Genomic DNA, 15,762 nt, shown 5'->3' on the forward strand with positions numbered 1-15,762 from the left:
GCTAAGCTGAGAGGCTGAGAGGTTTTTTTTTTTTCCCTCCCTCGGTTTCTAGAACAAATATATGTGAAATGCAATTATGCTTTTATTGCTAGAAGGATATGTCTGTGCTGTAAATTTTCTTTATTAGTGGGGATGGCGTGTGTCTGGGGATAATGCAATAGTAAGGCAAGTATGTCATCTCTCTCCGTTGAATGTTGGGTAATACACAGTGGTGTGCATAGCAGCCCAGTTTTTCTCAGCATCCTCCACTTTGTGCCCTGGGACTTTTATCAGTTCCTGTGGTTGCTCATCTCTACAACTGCCACTCAGTGTCATATGTATGACAATACACTGAAGAGCACAGCTTTTTTTGTTTGTTTGTTTTCTTTCGTTTTCTGAAAGGCAACTGAAAACAGCTGATGTGTGTGTTTTAGCACAAGAGCATAGCATGGCACAGAATAGGATAGAGTAGGAATGAATATGAGGCAGCTGTGATCCTATAGTTTGGAGACAGAGAAATATAAATGCTGTTGTAAAAAGAGTTTGGAATTTGCATGGAATTACAGTGTGGTGGATGAAATGGATGTCCAGAAGGGTTAATGCAGTAATCATGAGTATCATCAGAATGGATCAGCTGCCCTAGCAGAGGGAAACAAAGTAGGATTTGTTCAGCAAAACAAGGGCTAAAAGGGGTTGCAGTTCTGCTCTGAAAATCTGTGGAGGAAAGAGGGAGCCTCAAGTCTCTAAGACTTATAAAAATGAGGGATGATGATAATGTGCTGCTAGAACTAATAGGATGAAAAACTTGGACAGCATAGGATGGAATTGTTTGGCCTGTGAGGACTTACCTGTAACATTGAGATGAGGCTCAAGGAACCTCCTGATTTTGGATCTCAAGATCAATATGATTCCTCATCCAGGGACAATGAACAGTTTACCATTGGTTTTTAAGAAAAACAGGTAGTCAGTTGCTGACTGTTTCATACAAATACAATAACATGAGAAAAAATTATAATTTCCTTCTCAGGTCCAGGAATAGTAAGAATTGGAGCAGGAATCAACGGCAGCAGTAGGTACACAGGGTTAATGCAGGATGTAAGGCTTTATGAGCGTAAGTTGACACGAGCAGAGATCTATGAACTTCATGCAACTCCTGCAAAAAGTGATGTCCACCCTGTCTCTGGGTATTTGGAGTATTGGCAAGGAGAGACCAATAAATCATTCATCGTGTCTGCAAAGGATGACAAAGAGGAAGAAGGAGAAGAATTATTCATACTAAAGCTCATTTCTGTGCGTGGTGGAGCTCGAATTTCACAAGAAAACACCACAGCAAGATTAAGAATACAGAAAAGTGATAATGCTAATGGTTTATTTGGCTTCACTGGAGCATGTATCCCTGAGGTAAGGTGGTCATAATGGAAATCGTAGGTGATATTTCAGGCACAGAAAGCTAAATGGCAGGACCAAGTGACCTGAACAAACCCTAGATTTTGCAGTGTTTGCTTTTGTGGTTAAGCAAACTTTTCCTAGGATTTGGAGATGCATATGTTCTGTTAATACAACCTCAGTTCCACTGGGATTTACTATATAATTTTAAAAAACTAAAGAAAAAAATGGTTAAGAAAATTTAGTTTACTATATAAACTGAAGACTAAGGCTTAATTTTTTTTTTCTAGAAAAATATTTTACCTTCACTTCTGTTACATTTGAGTTACCAGTTAAAATGTAAGATTTAATTCTCTGGTTTTTTTTTGAGAATGGATTATTGCAAAGATTTTTATTTTAGTTTTCTGTGTCACATGATGTGTTTGAGATAATTTTACTAGAGATCATGCAATGACAAAGTGTTATGGATTTTTCCACCTTCATTTGCTGTCATAAACTAAGTTATAATTTGCATATGTTTGATGTCAGTTGGTTGATTTAGTAGTGGTTTTTTTTGTTGTTTTAGTTTTAACAGATGAAATCTTTTTTCAGTGGTATCCATTCTATATGCAGAGTGTAAACTTGCTACTTTTTGAGGAGGCTTGAAATAAACATAAATCATTCTTTACTTCTTTAATCAATTATAAGGGGGAATAACATGATAGCTATCTCTACTGGTATTGGATTATTTTGTGGAAAAAAAAATTTAATATAGTTTTCATTTGGGAACTCTTATGAGCTTTAATTACATTCTTTTTTAATCAAAGTGCTTATGATGTTTTTAAAATAACTGTCTTGCCTGAGTGATACTAGTTTTCAGTTTGGTTCAGTTTGCTTATTGTGTGCCTACCATATGCTATGATAATAGATTCCTTCAGGTTCAAGTACCTCTGATACGCTGTGATGCCACAGATCATCAGCCAACCATGAAGAAAAAAAATAATTATATGGCACGGTAATTGTTTTGCACCTATCATATGTCCATTTCACCAGGGAAGTATTAGAGCTCTTAGTGGTGATGCAGGAACACAGCATTTTTTTACCAGTAGTTTAACTGTGCATATCTGTCTACTAGGCAGCTGAAGTCACACACAGTATCTATGCTTTCTTACAAAGCAGCCCTGAAATTTATCTAATGCATAAGATAGCTTTAACCTTTCCAATAACTTTCAGATAAAATTATTTTCTATGTTAATTTTATGAACGTTATTTTCTAAAATAGAAGGTCAGTACCAATTAAAGCTTCATTCCAGAGACGTGAAGTTGTCGCTGCAGAAGTCATGTTATCTGTGAAGATACAGAATTGTAAGGAGGACAGTAGAAGAGAAAAATCTGTTTTTCTGAATGATGATGGTATAGTTTATTTCTATCCATAGTGTGTCTGGTTAGAGAAAGTGCTGATCCAAATCTTTCTTTAAATTATTGCTAAGGAAAATTACAATATTGACGTTATTATAAAGCAATAGTTTCATTTGCTTTCGACAGGTACATTTCAAGCATATTGATTCTGTCTCTGACGCATAGTTTTAGGAAAGGGGTTGTGTCCAGGACGAACTGCAGTGTATTGTTATTTGTTACCTTAATAGTCCTCAGGGAGGCATCAGACTTTTGCAGATTCCACTAGGATTGTTCTGATTGGCATCAAGGTCAGTTTCAGCTTCCTAACACTCCAAAAGAGCTGAAAGTAACATGACAGCAATTTTTTACTTGAACATTTGTCTGGCATTAAATATTTTCGTGTTATTTAATGAAATTGCCTTGATTTACTTTGACAGTAATAAACGTTCCAAATTTTTGCTTTCTTCCAGACTGCTGATGAAGGTTCCACTATATCCTGTGTTGTGGAGCGTACAAGGGGAGCCCTAGACTATGTGTATATAAAGTACATTATCTCACAGGTTGATTCCACTGGCATTAATTACTCTGTTACCGATTTTTCTAATAGCAGTGGCACTATCACATTCGTTCCTTGGCAGAGATCAGAGGTAAACCCTACCTTCCTATTAACAATTCATCCTGTCCTTTACAAACCTCCTGGAAAATACCTTCTGAGGGTGCTTGGCTGGTTTGCATACTAGAGAGTGTTTACTTCACATGGCTTTTCTTATTATTATTTTTTATTTTGTTATTTTATGTTGTTATTTTTTTGTTATATATATATTTTCTTTCTTTCTTTTTTTCCATCCCTGACAACAAGAAAGTGTTATTTGTAGCTCTGTGTATATGTCAGTTCAAAAGTCACCATGTGTGCATGTACATATTAGATATATGTACATATACATAAAAAATATTAACTGTATTTATGTGTATGTGTACATATACTTTAAAAAGTGTAGATAGTCCATGTACTTTCGAAATTGGAAAATGATCAGGTTTGATCTGAGTGTTGTAACTCAAATTTATGTCCACAACAATTAAATAGGCAATAGTAAGATTCATTGCTGTTCTTGCACTCAAGGCTATCCAGGTTCTGTCTCCTTTTAAATTCAAAATCAGAAACAGGAGATTAAAGGTGTTCTTGTAACAATAGCTGTTTTTGAGTCTCCCTGAAATGATTACTGTCTGCTTTAATCTATTCCTCTGCATAAAGTGTGCGAGCAACTGGAACATAAGGAAATTATTCAATATTCTGGCCTTAGAGACACCTGAAATTGGTAATCAGAATTGCATCTCTGAGTTGGGGGAGAGAAAGAGAAATGATACATAAGGGAAGCTTTAGCTGCTTCTGAGAAAGCTTTCTAAAAGTCTTACGAAATTCCTTATCTGAATTAGTTTAAAAAAAAAAGAAAAAGAAAAAAGAAATACCAGGATACCAGGATACACTGAAGAGTAGGAATTCAAAGCTACAGAGGCCCACAATTAAAAAATTATGTGGGCAGACTGGAGGTCCAAAAGAGGGCCAGAAAGATGATCAAAGAGCTGGAGAACCTGTCCTCTAAGGAAAGACTCAAGGGGTTAGATCTTTTCACCCTTTAGAAGGGGACTTTGATCCCATTATTACAGTACCTAAAGGGCAGCTCCAGAGTTGACAGAGGCTCTCTCTTCTCAAGAAACCACAGGAGAAGACAGAGGGCAAAGAGTACAAAGATAGAGTGGGAGAGGTTTTGTCTTGAAATTTTTTACAACTACTGGAACGACTTCCTTAGGGACAGGGTCGGGTTGTCCCGACCTCAGCATCTGGGCCAGGGCAATCCCAAGCACAAACACAGGCTGGGCAGAGAAAGCACTGAGAGCACCCCTTGGGGGGGGAAGGACCTGGGCGTGGTGGTTGATGAGAAGCTCGACATGAGCCGGCAATGTGTGCTTGCAGCCCAGAAAGCCACCCGTACCCTGGGCTGCACCAACAGCAGCGTGGGCAGCAGGGCGAGGGAGGGGGCGAAGGAGGAAATTCTTCCCTCAGAGGGCGGTGAGGCCCAGGCCCAGGCTGCCCAGAGGAGCTGCGGCTGCCCCATCCCTGGCAGAGCCCAAGGCCAGGCTGGATGGGGCTGAGGGCAGCCTGGGCTGGGGGGAGGTGTCCCTGCCCATGGCAGGGGGTGGCGCTGGGTGGGCTTTAAGGTCCCTTCCAGCCCAAACCAATGTATGGTTCTATGGTAGAATTCCCATCACCAGGGGTGCTTAAGATGCAGTTGAACATGGTGCTGGATTATTTCATCTATTTTTTTTTTTTCCATGAAACATTGAACTTCATCTTTTGATGTCCCATCCAACGTGGGCTGTCCTATGATTAAAATTCTGTGGTAATAAACAGCGTGTGCTAGAAATAGAAATAAAAATAATCTGTTTCAATGAATTCAATCCTGATGTACAGCACAGAATTGTTAAATTTATTTGAAGAAGTGGTGCGGGACCACAGCCCGCCGCCCGCCTGCACTACTGGTTCGTGGAGGCGCAGAGCGACCCCCGCGGCAGCCCCGTGGTGCTGTGGCTGAACGGCGGCCCCGGCTGCAGCTCCATGGAGGGCTTCCTGAAGGAGCACGGCCCCTTCCTGGTGCAGCCCGATGGGGTCAGCCTGAAGTACAACGACTACGCCTGGAACAAGATTGCCAACATGCTCTACCTGGAGTCCCCCGCTGGCGTTGGCTTCTCGTACTCCGAGGACAAGAAGTACGCCACGAATGACACTGAGGTCGCTCACAACAACTACCTGGCGCTGAAGTTCTTCCGGCTCTTCCCCGAGTACTCCAAGAACGACCTCTTCCTCACGGGGGAGAGCTACGGGGGGGTTTACATCCCCACGCTGGCCGAGTGGGTGATGCAGGACCCCAGCCTCAACCTGAAGGGAATCGCTGTGGGAAACGGCCTCTCCTCCTATGAGATCAACGACAACTCGCTGGTTTATTTCGCCTATTACCACGGCCTGCTGGGGACCCAGCTGTGGAAGGACTTATAGACCTTCTGCTGCTCCCAGGGGAAGTGCAACTTCCACGACAACTCCAACCTTAACTGCACGCTCAAGATGGAGGAGATGATCCAGATTGTAGAGGAGTCCGGCCTCAACATCTACAATCTCTACGCCCCGTGTGCTGGCGGTGTCCCTGGGAGCATGAGGTACGAGGGCGACTACCTCGTCACACACGACCTGGGAAACTCCTTCATCCGGATGCCGATGAGGTTCTCCTGGCGACAGAACCTGTTCCGCATGCCTGTAGCCCGTAAGAAGGTGCGGATGGACCCGCCGTGCACCAACTCCACAGCCCCCACCATGTATCTGAATTCCCCGGAGGTGAGGAAGGCTCTCCACATCCCCCCTGAGGCGCCCGAGTGGCAGGTGTGCAGCTTCGAGGTGAACCGCAGCTACAAGCGCCTCTACATGCAGATGACCGAGCAGTACCTGAAGCTGCTCGGAGCCATGAAATACCGGATCCTGGTGTACAACGGGGATGTCGACATGGCCTGCAACTTCCTCGGGGATGAGTGGTTTGTGGACTCCCTGTGCCAGAAGGTGCAGGTGTCTCGCCGGCCCTGGCTCTACACTGAAGGAGGCGAGAACCAGATCGGGGGCTTTGTGAAGGAGTTCACCAACATTGCCTTCCTCACCGTCAAGGGAGCCGGCCACATGGTGCCCACGGACCAGCCCCTCGCTGCCTTCACCGTGTTCAGCCGGTTCATTAAGAACGAGCCTTACTAGGAGCCGCCGAGGCTGCGCGTGGTGCTTCCACCTGCCTGCACGCGCCGGCTGCCTCCTGCATGGCTCGTCCTCGCTGCTGCTTGGCTGTGCCACACCGCAAGCCACTTGCAGCTGGCGGGGCTCGGCTCAGCCTGTCAGGACAGCAGCCGGGGTGAACGGCGTGGAGGGGCGCTTCCTGCAGGCTGGGGGGAGAGGAGTCCCTGGGGCTCCGTCCCTGCCGGGCGCTGCAGCTGCCTCCTCGCTGTGGCTTCCTGTCTCTCCTCCGCCCCGTCTCTGGAGGCACCTACTTCCCTCTGGGGCGGGAGCGGTGCCTGCCACTTCCCTCTGCACTGCAGCCTCTGCACGCACGTTGCCCTGGGCAGGCTCTGAGCCAGCTGCTCCCTGCTAAGCACAGTTCACGCGGTGGCTGTGAGCTGCCCCACGTTGGGCGCCAAAAAGACTGTTGTGGTTTAACCCGGCTGGCAGCTAAACACCACACAGCCGTTCGCTCACCCTCCCCCCTCCCTCTCTGGGATGGGGGAGAGAAACGGGAAAGTGAAGCCGGTGAGTTGAGATAAAGACAGTTTATTAAGACAGGAAAAAAATAATAACAATAATAATAATAATAGTGATAATGGTAATAGTATTAATAATAATAATGTGTACGAAACAAGTGATGCACAATGCAATTGCTCACCACCCGCTGACCGATGCCCAGCCTATCCCCGAGCAGCCGGCCCCCCCACCCCGACCAGCCACCCCTATATATTGTTTAGCATGACGTCAGATGGTATGGAATACCCCTTTGGCCAGTTTGGGTCAGCTGTCCTGGGTCTGTCCCCTCCCAGCTCCTGCTGCACCCCCAGCCTGCTCGCTGGCAGGACAGAGCGAGAAGCCGAAAAGTCCTTGGCCTGGTGTAAACACTGCTCTGCAACAATTAAAACATCAGCATGTTATCAGCGCTCTTCTCATCCTAATCCAAAACATAGCACCCTACCAGCTCCTATGAGCTACTTAACTCTGTCCTAACTGGAACCAGGACAATATCTAAAAGGCACTAGGAAATAAACAATTGTATTTTCTGGGTATGAAGATAAAGAAAAAAAAAAACACAAAAAAACACACCAACATATGAACACAAGGGAATGCAAAAAGAACAGATAAATATTAGTGCTGATAAACATTAGTGATGTTTCATAATGAACCAGAATGCCTTAATATTCTTCTGTGTTTTGATTGTTTTGTTATTTTTTCATGTACAAATCTAGGTGAGGACTACAGTGTAGCCTCATCAGATGTTGTCTTACTAGAAGGAGAAACAAGTAAAGCTGTGCCAATTTATATAATTAATGATATCAATCCTGAAGTTGAGGAGTCCTTTTATGTTCAGCTGCTGAATCAAACGACAGGAGGAGCCTTGCTTGGATCTTTGACGAGGGCAGTCATAACCATTGAGGCTTCTGATGACCCGTTTGGATCCTTTGGTAAATGAGTCTTATTTGCATATTTTCTCTTGTCCAGTAGCAATCTGCTGATTTGTGGGTGAGTTATTACTGGGCAATGGAATAAAAATTTTCAGAATACAAAAAGGGAAGTCTGGATGAACACAGTAAAGGACAAAATAAGATAAACTAAATTAAAACGTGTAAGTAAGGGCAAATGGTGCCCTTATATAGCGAAATTGAAGCATTCAGTCAACTTATATATCAAGATTTTGTGAGACGAAGGTGGATTTTGGAGTCTCCTAATGGGGATGGATTTTAATTTAATTTGTATTTTTTTATCTATTCTAAATGTTGCATTTCTGCAATAGCTTGAAGCTTAAGTTTACATGCCAAAACCTGTTTAGATAGTGCAGTGTCATTGTTTTACAAAATAATCAGGCAAAGCAGGTTTAAATATCTGGGGAAATTGGAAAGTACAAATATGACTTAAATTGCATTCTTGTATGTTCTGGTTGTTAGTTATTGTAGTTTTTCTTCTTTCTATCATTATCAGTAAAATGGATTGTGGACACTTTCCAAAAATAGTTTCATTACACAGGTTTTGAGAAAAAAATGGTAATTTCAAAAATTTAATGACATTTTAGAAATTTATCTTTTCTATTTATTTTTTCTATTTCAGTATTTCTGGTGTATGTTTTCCAGCCATTTTATTTGACTTACTCTTTCTCCCTTTAGTACCCTACTTTATTTCAGTTATTCCATTTTATCAGCAAAATGTAAAGGAAATTGACAAAAGTAAATAATTCCACATGGATAATTCATTAACTTCATTCTTAACAACTAAAGATTTTATACAAGAAAGACTTATATTTGAAACAATTTAGATGGAATATGTTGACACATTTTTTCCATACGTGACATAAAAAATGATAAAAATTTTCCTCACTGGGAAAAATTACCTTCTGACCGTCTTCTAAAAACTTAGATCATGGCTAGCCTTGAACAATGGATACGTTGGAATAAACTCTTGGGTGGGGGCTGAATTTTCATGCCAATTTTATTTGCAGATAAAATGATACTGAAAGTTCAATTTGAAGTTTAAACCTGATTAACATTTTTTTAATTGTGCAAATGAATGCAATCAAGTGAAATAAAATATATAATTCAGTAACTAGGATGGTGTTTTTATTTTAAATATTACTGTTAATGAAATACACCTCTTTGTGCTGCACTTCAGTGTTCCAGATGACCGAATTTACTGTGGAGGAGCCTGAATCTGGATCAGTACCCATAAATCTGCCAGTAATCCGCAATGCTGGGACACTTGGTAACGTTACTGTTGAGTGGGTTGCTACCATTGGTGGACACCCTGCTGATGAGGACTTGCAGGTTGCCTCAGGCAATATTACTTTTGCCCCTGGGGAAGCCTTTCAGATGCTACTATTGGAAATCCTGGCTGATGATGTTCCAGAAACAGAAGAAGTAAGTCAAGCACTTACATCTTCCTTGAAGATGGTATTAATTTTGACTTGTTCTAGAAATATGTATGATGGAAAACAAGAAATGTTCCGGCAGGAAGGTGCTATAATTTCATGTTATACTTTGCTTGTAATTATTGTTAGAAAAACCACAAATTGTCTAGCTGCATTACTTCTTTTTCTTTTCTTCTCTTTGAGATTGTCCGTGTAGAATTAACTCAGGCCTCCAATGGTGGTGCTATTGGGTTAGATGGCGTGGCAAGTATTATAATACCTGCCAATGATAATCCTTATGGCACAGTTTTCTTTCATCAATCCTTATATCGAGTTCAGGAGCCACTAGAAAGAAATTTGCTGGCAAACATAACAGTCAGGCGAAGGTTTGTATAATGTTTGCTTTATTTGTAATTACTATTTATTCTTCACTTTTGTTTCCACTATAATGTCAAATTTCATGCTCCTCTCATAAAAATATGTGCATCAATTCTTTGATCTGCCATCTCAATGTATTTTCATTTCAAACACATTGTTTTTGAAGTAGATGTCTGTGTATTACATAAATTACTTAAACGTAGTATACATTGAAATGCACAATGTAAACTCAGCGTACACAGTGTACTATTCATTTTGTCCGTTTAATCATCAAATCATTTAAACCTGCATGGTAGCCTGTTCCTGTGATTTGAACAGGAGGACAAAATGGCCAGCCCTTACAGGATGAAAATAAGAGAAGGAAAACAGGTTTTATGCATGTGATCCTAGAGGAAGGATGATAAGTCTGGGTGTCACCGGCTTTTTCTTCCTTGCAAGTAAGGAGAGCTGCCAAGTCCTGAAGAAGACTAAGTTAACTCCTAGAACCAAATGTTTACAAATATGCATTCTTAACAGACTACTACCTAAGCTATAAATAATCAAACTTGCTATCCACAAAAAAATAAGATAACTCAGTTATTCTGGTACTAGTTTCAAAGGGAATGCATTTTGATGTGTTATTTGGAATTTTTCAGCAATTCAGAAAGGGTCAGTTGATTTTGTTCACTTCTATTATTAACCCAGAAACATGTAGAATATTAGACATCCTTTGTCAACTAACAGAACTTTATTTTATTATAATGTCTTTTAGTGAGGGAAGATTTGGTCAGCTGCAGATTTTCTACAGCACTTCTGAGACTGACGTTGTAGCTCTTGCTGTGGAGCAAGGTCAGGATATCCTGGCCTACTACGAGCCTCCTGTACAAGGAATTCCTGACAAACCATCCAAGACCAGAGTGAATGTGTCAGCAGCAAGTGACCCTGTGTATTCCTGTGCAGCTCAGTGCCTAAAAGAACAAGCATGTTCAGCCTTTACATTTTCCAGTGCCTCAGGGATTCCTCTCTGCCTTTGGCTGACGTCAGATATCAGCCCATTAACTAACAACACTTCAGGGTTCCGGACCTACAAGAAAAACGTTACCAGTGCATTCGCCCTCTTCAGCACACAAGCCATCGCTGGCAGTGATTATGAACCTGTTACAAGACAGTGGGCCATAATGCAGGAAGGGGAAGAGTTTGCAAATCTAACAGTTACCATACTGCCTGACAGCCTGCCAGAACTGGATGAGAGATTCACTATAACCCTTTTGAAAGCAGAACTGATGAACGTCTCAGCCAGCTCAAAAAACCAACCAACCATAGGACAGCCAAATACCTCCACAGTTATCATAAGGATGAATGGAGACGCATTTGGAGTGTTTAAGATCTACGGTGTAAGTCCCAATGCAACAGAGAAAGGTCTGTATGTTGAAGTAGAGGAACGTCCTCAGACCAACGTGCAGCTAATGATACACAGAACAGAAGGCAGCCTGGGACAAGTGACAGTGGAATGGCGTGTCATTGGTGGGACTGCTACTCCAAACTTGGATTTTATAGGTGTCGGTGAGACTCTGGTGTTTGCTGAAGGTGAGACAAGCTCTCGTTTTGGCTTCTGTTTTGTAAAACTAAGAAAAAGAAAAAAGAACGTGACAAGTACACGATACTGTGGATGTTTTGACAACTGATATCTTCTTCTTAGGCTAAATTTTCCTGAATGCTAAGGATACACGTGCAAAAGAGTATGGTTGTTCATTAGCATGTAGCATTATCTTGCAGAACACACACAGTGGTAGCAAAGCACAATGAAATATCTAAGCACAATAAATACCTAAGGGTTTTTATTAAAGAAATATTGCAGTATAAATATTGCACTATAAAGATTTCCTTTACCACATAAGTAAGGATTAATAAAGTCGAAGATAGTTGTTACAGCAAGGATAATGGAAATGAGAATCAGGCCTAAGTGGTCTTTTGTTAGCCCTCGGTCACTACAGTACTAATTTTTCATGACATCTCTTTAAATTCTGAGATCATATTGTAACATAACAAAACATATTTAAACGTAACATAACAGAACATATTTAAAAGAATTGCAAACAGGACAAACAAGTCCCTCTCAGACATTACTTAAGTACCATGCAGCATGCTGTATTTTATGCTGTATTTTATTTTTTCAAAGTCTGAGTTAATCGAACTGATATTTTGAAAGCAATTTCCAGGTGCGTAGTAAAGATTCTAGTGTGCTAGCTTGATAAATCATCTGAATAGTAAGGCATGGCTGCTGGCAATGATTGTGAGGCTGACATGTAATTACATTACCAGTTATAAGTTTAGTAAAAACTGATTTTGAAGTATTTTGAAAGACAATCTAGCAGGAAATACATATGTATTCTGTAAATTGATATTCTAATGATCATAAAACACAGCTGGGTTATGCACACGCACTGAACAACAGGACTGTGTTGTAAATTTTAATGGATATATAGCGACTAGAGATTAACGGTGTTTGCTGCTTACATTATTATTCTTTGATAGTCCCAAAGGCAAGGAACTAACAAAATGTCATCCCATTTCAATGCATTCCCTGGCTCAGTAAATGTACTCATATTGAATGTACACCCTTGTGTAAATGGTTCATCGGAGAGCTTAGCACCTGGCAATTTATTTTTTTTTCAAGAATGATATTCCCCTTTTCTAAGTTAAATTTTAAAGTCATAGAATTTGTAATGAAAATAAAGAATTCTAGGCACTCCGAAATAATTCCTATATAATTAATTTCTACATAGTATATTTAATGATGTGATCGTTTTATTGGCTTAATGTGACTGATCAATAGTAATTAGATAAAATTTCATAATGACATTCACTGACTTCCAGAAAGGTAAATAAGTTTGTTTCATGCAATTTTAATATATTTTATGTATTTAATTATTTTCAAAATGAGATGATTGAGTCTTTTTACAAGGTGGTTTCCAAGTGGACACACGGTTGTATACGTTCTTCTCCTTGTAGGTGAAACAAAGAAGATGGTCACGCTGCCCATTATAGATGATCCAGAGCCAGAGGATGATGAAAGTATTGAAATCAGCCTGGTCCATACTGAAGGAGGGAGTCGAATTTTGCCCAGTTTTGACACTGTCACAGTGATTATTCTGGCAAGTGACAATGTGGCAGGAATTATAAGCTTCCATACAGCCTCAAGATCTGTTATTGGTTGTGAAGGTGTGTTCTTTGTGTTGACCACGCTCAAATTTTAATGCCAGTTTCCATCTTTGTGCTTTCAGTTGATAATGACTCACAATGATTGTGTTTCACTGTTCAGAGAACACCAGCAAGAAGTGAATATCCACATACCTGACATGTACTTTGAACTCTTGCAAGCATTCATAGAATCACAGAATGCTTAAGGTTGGAAGGGGCCTCTGGAGGTCATCTGGTCCTTTCCCCCTCAAGCAGGGCCACCTAGAGCAGGTTGCTCAGGACCATGTCCAGGCTTTTGAGTATCTCCAAGGAGGGAGACCCCACAATCTCTCTGGGCAACCTGTGCCAGTGCTCCCACACGGCACAAAAGTGCTGTCTGATATTCAGAGGGAACCTCTTGTGCTCCAGTTTGTGCCCGCTGCCTCTTGTCCTGTCCCTGGGCACCACTGACACGAGCCTGGCTCTGTCCTGTTCCACCCTCCCTTCAGGTATTGAAGGACACTGATGAGATCCCCCTGAGCCTCCCCTTCTCCAGGCTGAGCAGTCTCAGCTCTCACAGCCTCTCTTCCCTTCCCTTGATCACCTCGGTGTCCCTCTGTTGGAGTCTTCCCAGTACGTTTAGGTCTGTCTTGCACTGGGGAGCCCAGAGCTGGACCCAGTGCTCCAGGTGCAGCCTCACCAGTGCAGAGTAGAGGGGAAGGATAGCTCTCTCAGCCTGCTAGGGATACTTGGCCTAATTCAGCCCAGAATGCCATCAGCCTTCTTAGTAACAAGGCATGTTGCTGGCTCCTGCCCAGTGCAGTGTCCAGCAGGACCCCAAGCCCTTTCTGTCAAGCTGCTCTCCATCAGGGTGCACGCCCTGGTGCCTGGGGCTGCTCCCCGCCAGGGGCAGGACTCTGCCCTTCTCTTTGTTGGCCTGCACGAGGCTCCTGCCAGCCCACTTCATGACTGCCAACATACACACACCTAATAGTCATAAGCAAATCAGATCTATCAGCGACTTACAAAGAATTTAAAATATTCTAGAAAACATTCCTGCAGAAACACTAGGGTAACATCTTCCCTTTGTCTGTCCCATGAACCTGATGTTTTTTTATGGCAGATGATTTGGGAAGTAGCAATTATAAGAGAAAGCAAACATTTGAGAAAGAACAATAATAATTTGGTATGTACTAAACATTTCTACTATTGTTTTAAAGAATACACGGCATGTTTCATCTACAGTTTGATGCAGTTTTGCATAGGATGATAATAGTACTGGTGGTGATTGCTTTAGGTGGCCTTTGATGGAATCTCAGTGTATTGCAGTATCACGTTTCTCTGATGTTTGAACTGATGGGCAGGGAAAGTTCACAAAACAGGAACTTGTCCCCTAATGTGTGCACTACATTTTCTGTTTGAAGAAAAATGGCTTTCTCAACCAAAGGTTTTTTGTTTTGTTTTCCCAACATGAAAGGGCATCATAACCTTTGGTTTTTTATCTAGGTATGGTTTGTGTTAATTCTGTGCCAAGCCAGATGTGATATGATTAGCTAAGAAGAGCTGTTAATGAGCACAAGGAATTAATACAAACTGTCTCAGTCCCAAAGTCCCTGAATACTTTCAACTGGTTAAATGTTATTCATAGCATGCTACCAAATGCTGGCTGCTTGAAACTGAAGTACTTGGCTATAGTTCTATTATTATATATAGTTATTATTATATTATTTTTCCAGGTTGTGAAAAGAAATAGTTCATTGCCTTCCAGCCAGAAACAAAACAAGTGAACTAAGTGTCTTTGATTAAAAAAAAAAGAGAGAGAAAAAGGGAGAAATAGAGAAAGAGCAAAAGAGCTAAGGCATTTAGATTATTTTAGTTTGTCAAAATATTTTTTTCATTCGAAAGCAAAATTTACCAGACATAAATCCAAATATCATTACTTTTACAGTTATTGTGTTATTGAAAATTTTCTGTTAAGTGAATACATTTTGTTTTCACAATGTGCATGTTATTTTTTACCTTATTGAGGATAAGTGTAGTATTTTTTATTGGACAGGGGTCTGCGACAGTTGTGTAACTGTATTACAAGAAAATGCACTGCAGTAGCTTAAAGTAATGAGGAAGAGGAGAGCGGCTGATGCTCCCTTCTTCACAGCGATAAATACCCACCTCTTTGTTTCTCTATGTAAGAGATGCATCACTTATTAAGTCACAATGTAGAAATGTAAAAGTATGGATAAGGATTAAATATTAAAAAAAATATTGAATTTAGCCTAATAACACTTTCAATCTTCAGAAATCAATTAGTGTTCATATTAGCATTTCTTCTGGATAGGAATACCAAAAAAATCTTGGTAAAGCTGGTAGGAAACATGGATCAGTAAATAACTACTTGGAATCTGTAATAATGACTTCAAGTTTCTTCTCAGTGTTTGGATTATAGTGGAACAGCTTTCTATATCATAAAGCATTTTTCCCAGTCTTCAATGAAAATTCATTATAACTTATAGAGATATATTGAAATAAGCTTTGCCTTATTTGTGTGTGTGTGTGTTTTCCCAATGGTACTAAACCATTGAAACCACTTTTCTTTTAAATCTTTATTTCTTTGTAATGGATATGCAAAATTCTCAAATAGAACATAGTGGATTGCAGTGCAGTGTTAAACACTGTAATGATTTAGCCTCAGAGGAACCTGTAAATTGGGAGTCTACCATCCAGATATTTGACTGTAGAAGTGGAATCCTTGTGATATCAATAAATTTTGAATTCCTTAATTTTCTTAGAAGCAACATGG

At 40.9% G+C, this 15,762-nt stretch overlaps 3 protein-coding genes across 3 annotated transcripts in view; all 3 read left to right on the forward strand.

Moving 5' to 3' along the window:
* The window catches only part of LOC310890894 (adhesion G-protein coupled receptor V1-like), a gene marked incomplete at its 5' end in the record, with an annotated part of 95,145 nt that overhangs the window by 62,561 nt on the left and 16,822 nt on the right, over positions 1-15,762 (forward strand). Inside the window, 5 exons of the mRNA XM_083853206.1 lie at positions 7,780-7,995; positions 9,194-9,438; positions 9,633-9,814; positions 10,558-11,372; positions 12,798-13,007. Coding sequence (XP_083709332.1) covers positions 7,780-7,995; positions 9,194-9,438; positions 9,633-9,814; positions 10,558-11,372; positions 12,798-13,007 — 1,668 coding nt within the window. The remainder of the gene's footprint in view (positions 1-7,779; positions 7,996-9,193; positions 9,439-9,632; positions 9,815-10,557; positions 11,373-12,797; positions 13,008-15,762) is intronic.
* On the forward strand, positions 5,357-7,711 carry LOC310890901 (lysosomal protective protein-like; the record flags this gene model as incomplete). Its single annotated transcript, XM_083853227.1, has 1 exon — positions 5,357-7,711. One exon carries the CDS (start codon positions 5,357-5,359, stop codon positions 5,792-5,794), a length of 438 nt encoding a protein of 145 aa, XP_083709353.1. The 3' UTR covers positions 5,795-7,711.
* LOC310890899 (lysosomal protective protein-like) lies at positions 5,861-7,711 on the forward strand (the record flags this gene model as incomplete). Its single annotated transcript, XM_083853224.1, has 1 exon — positions 5,861-7,711. One exon carries the CDS (start codon positions 5,861-5,863, stop codon positions 6,530-6,532), a length of 672 nt encoding a protein of 223 aa, XP_083709350.1. The 3' UTR covers positions 6,533-7,711.

This window comes from Anser anser (genome assembly GCF_964211835.1).
Source record: "Anser anser genome assembly, contig: HAP1_SCAFFOLD_111, whole genome shotgun sequence".
Classification (NCBI taxonomy): Eukaryota; Metazoa; Chordata; class Aves; order Anseriformes; family Anatidae; genus Anser; species Anser anser.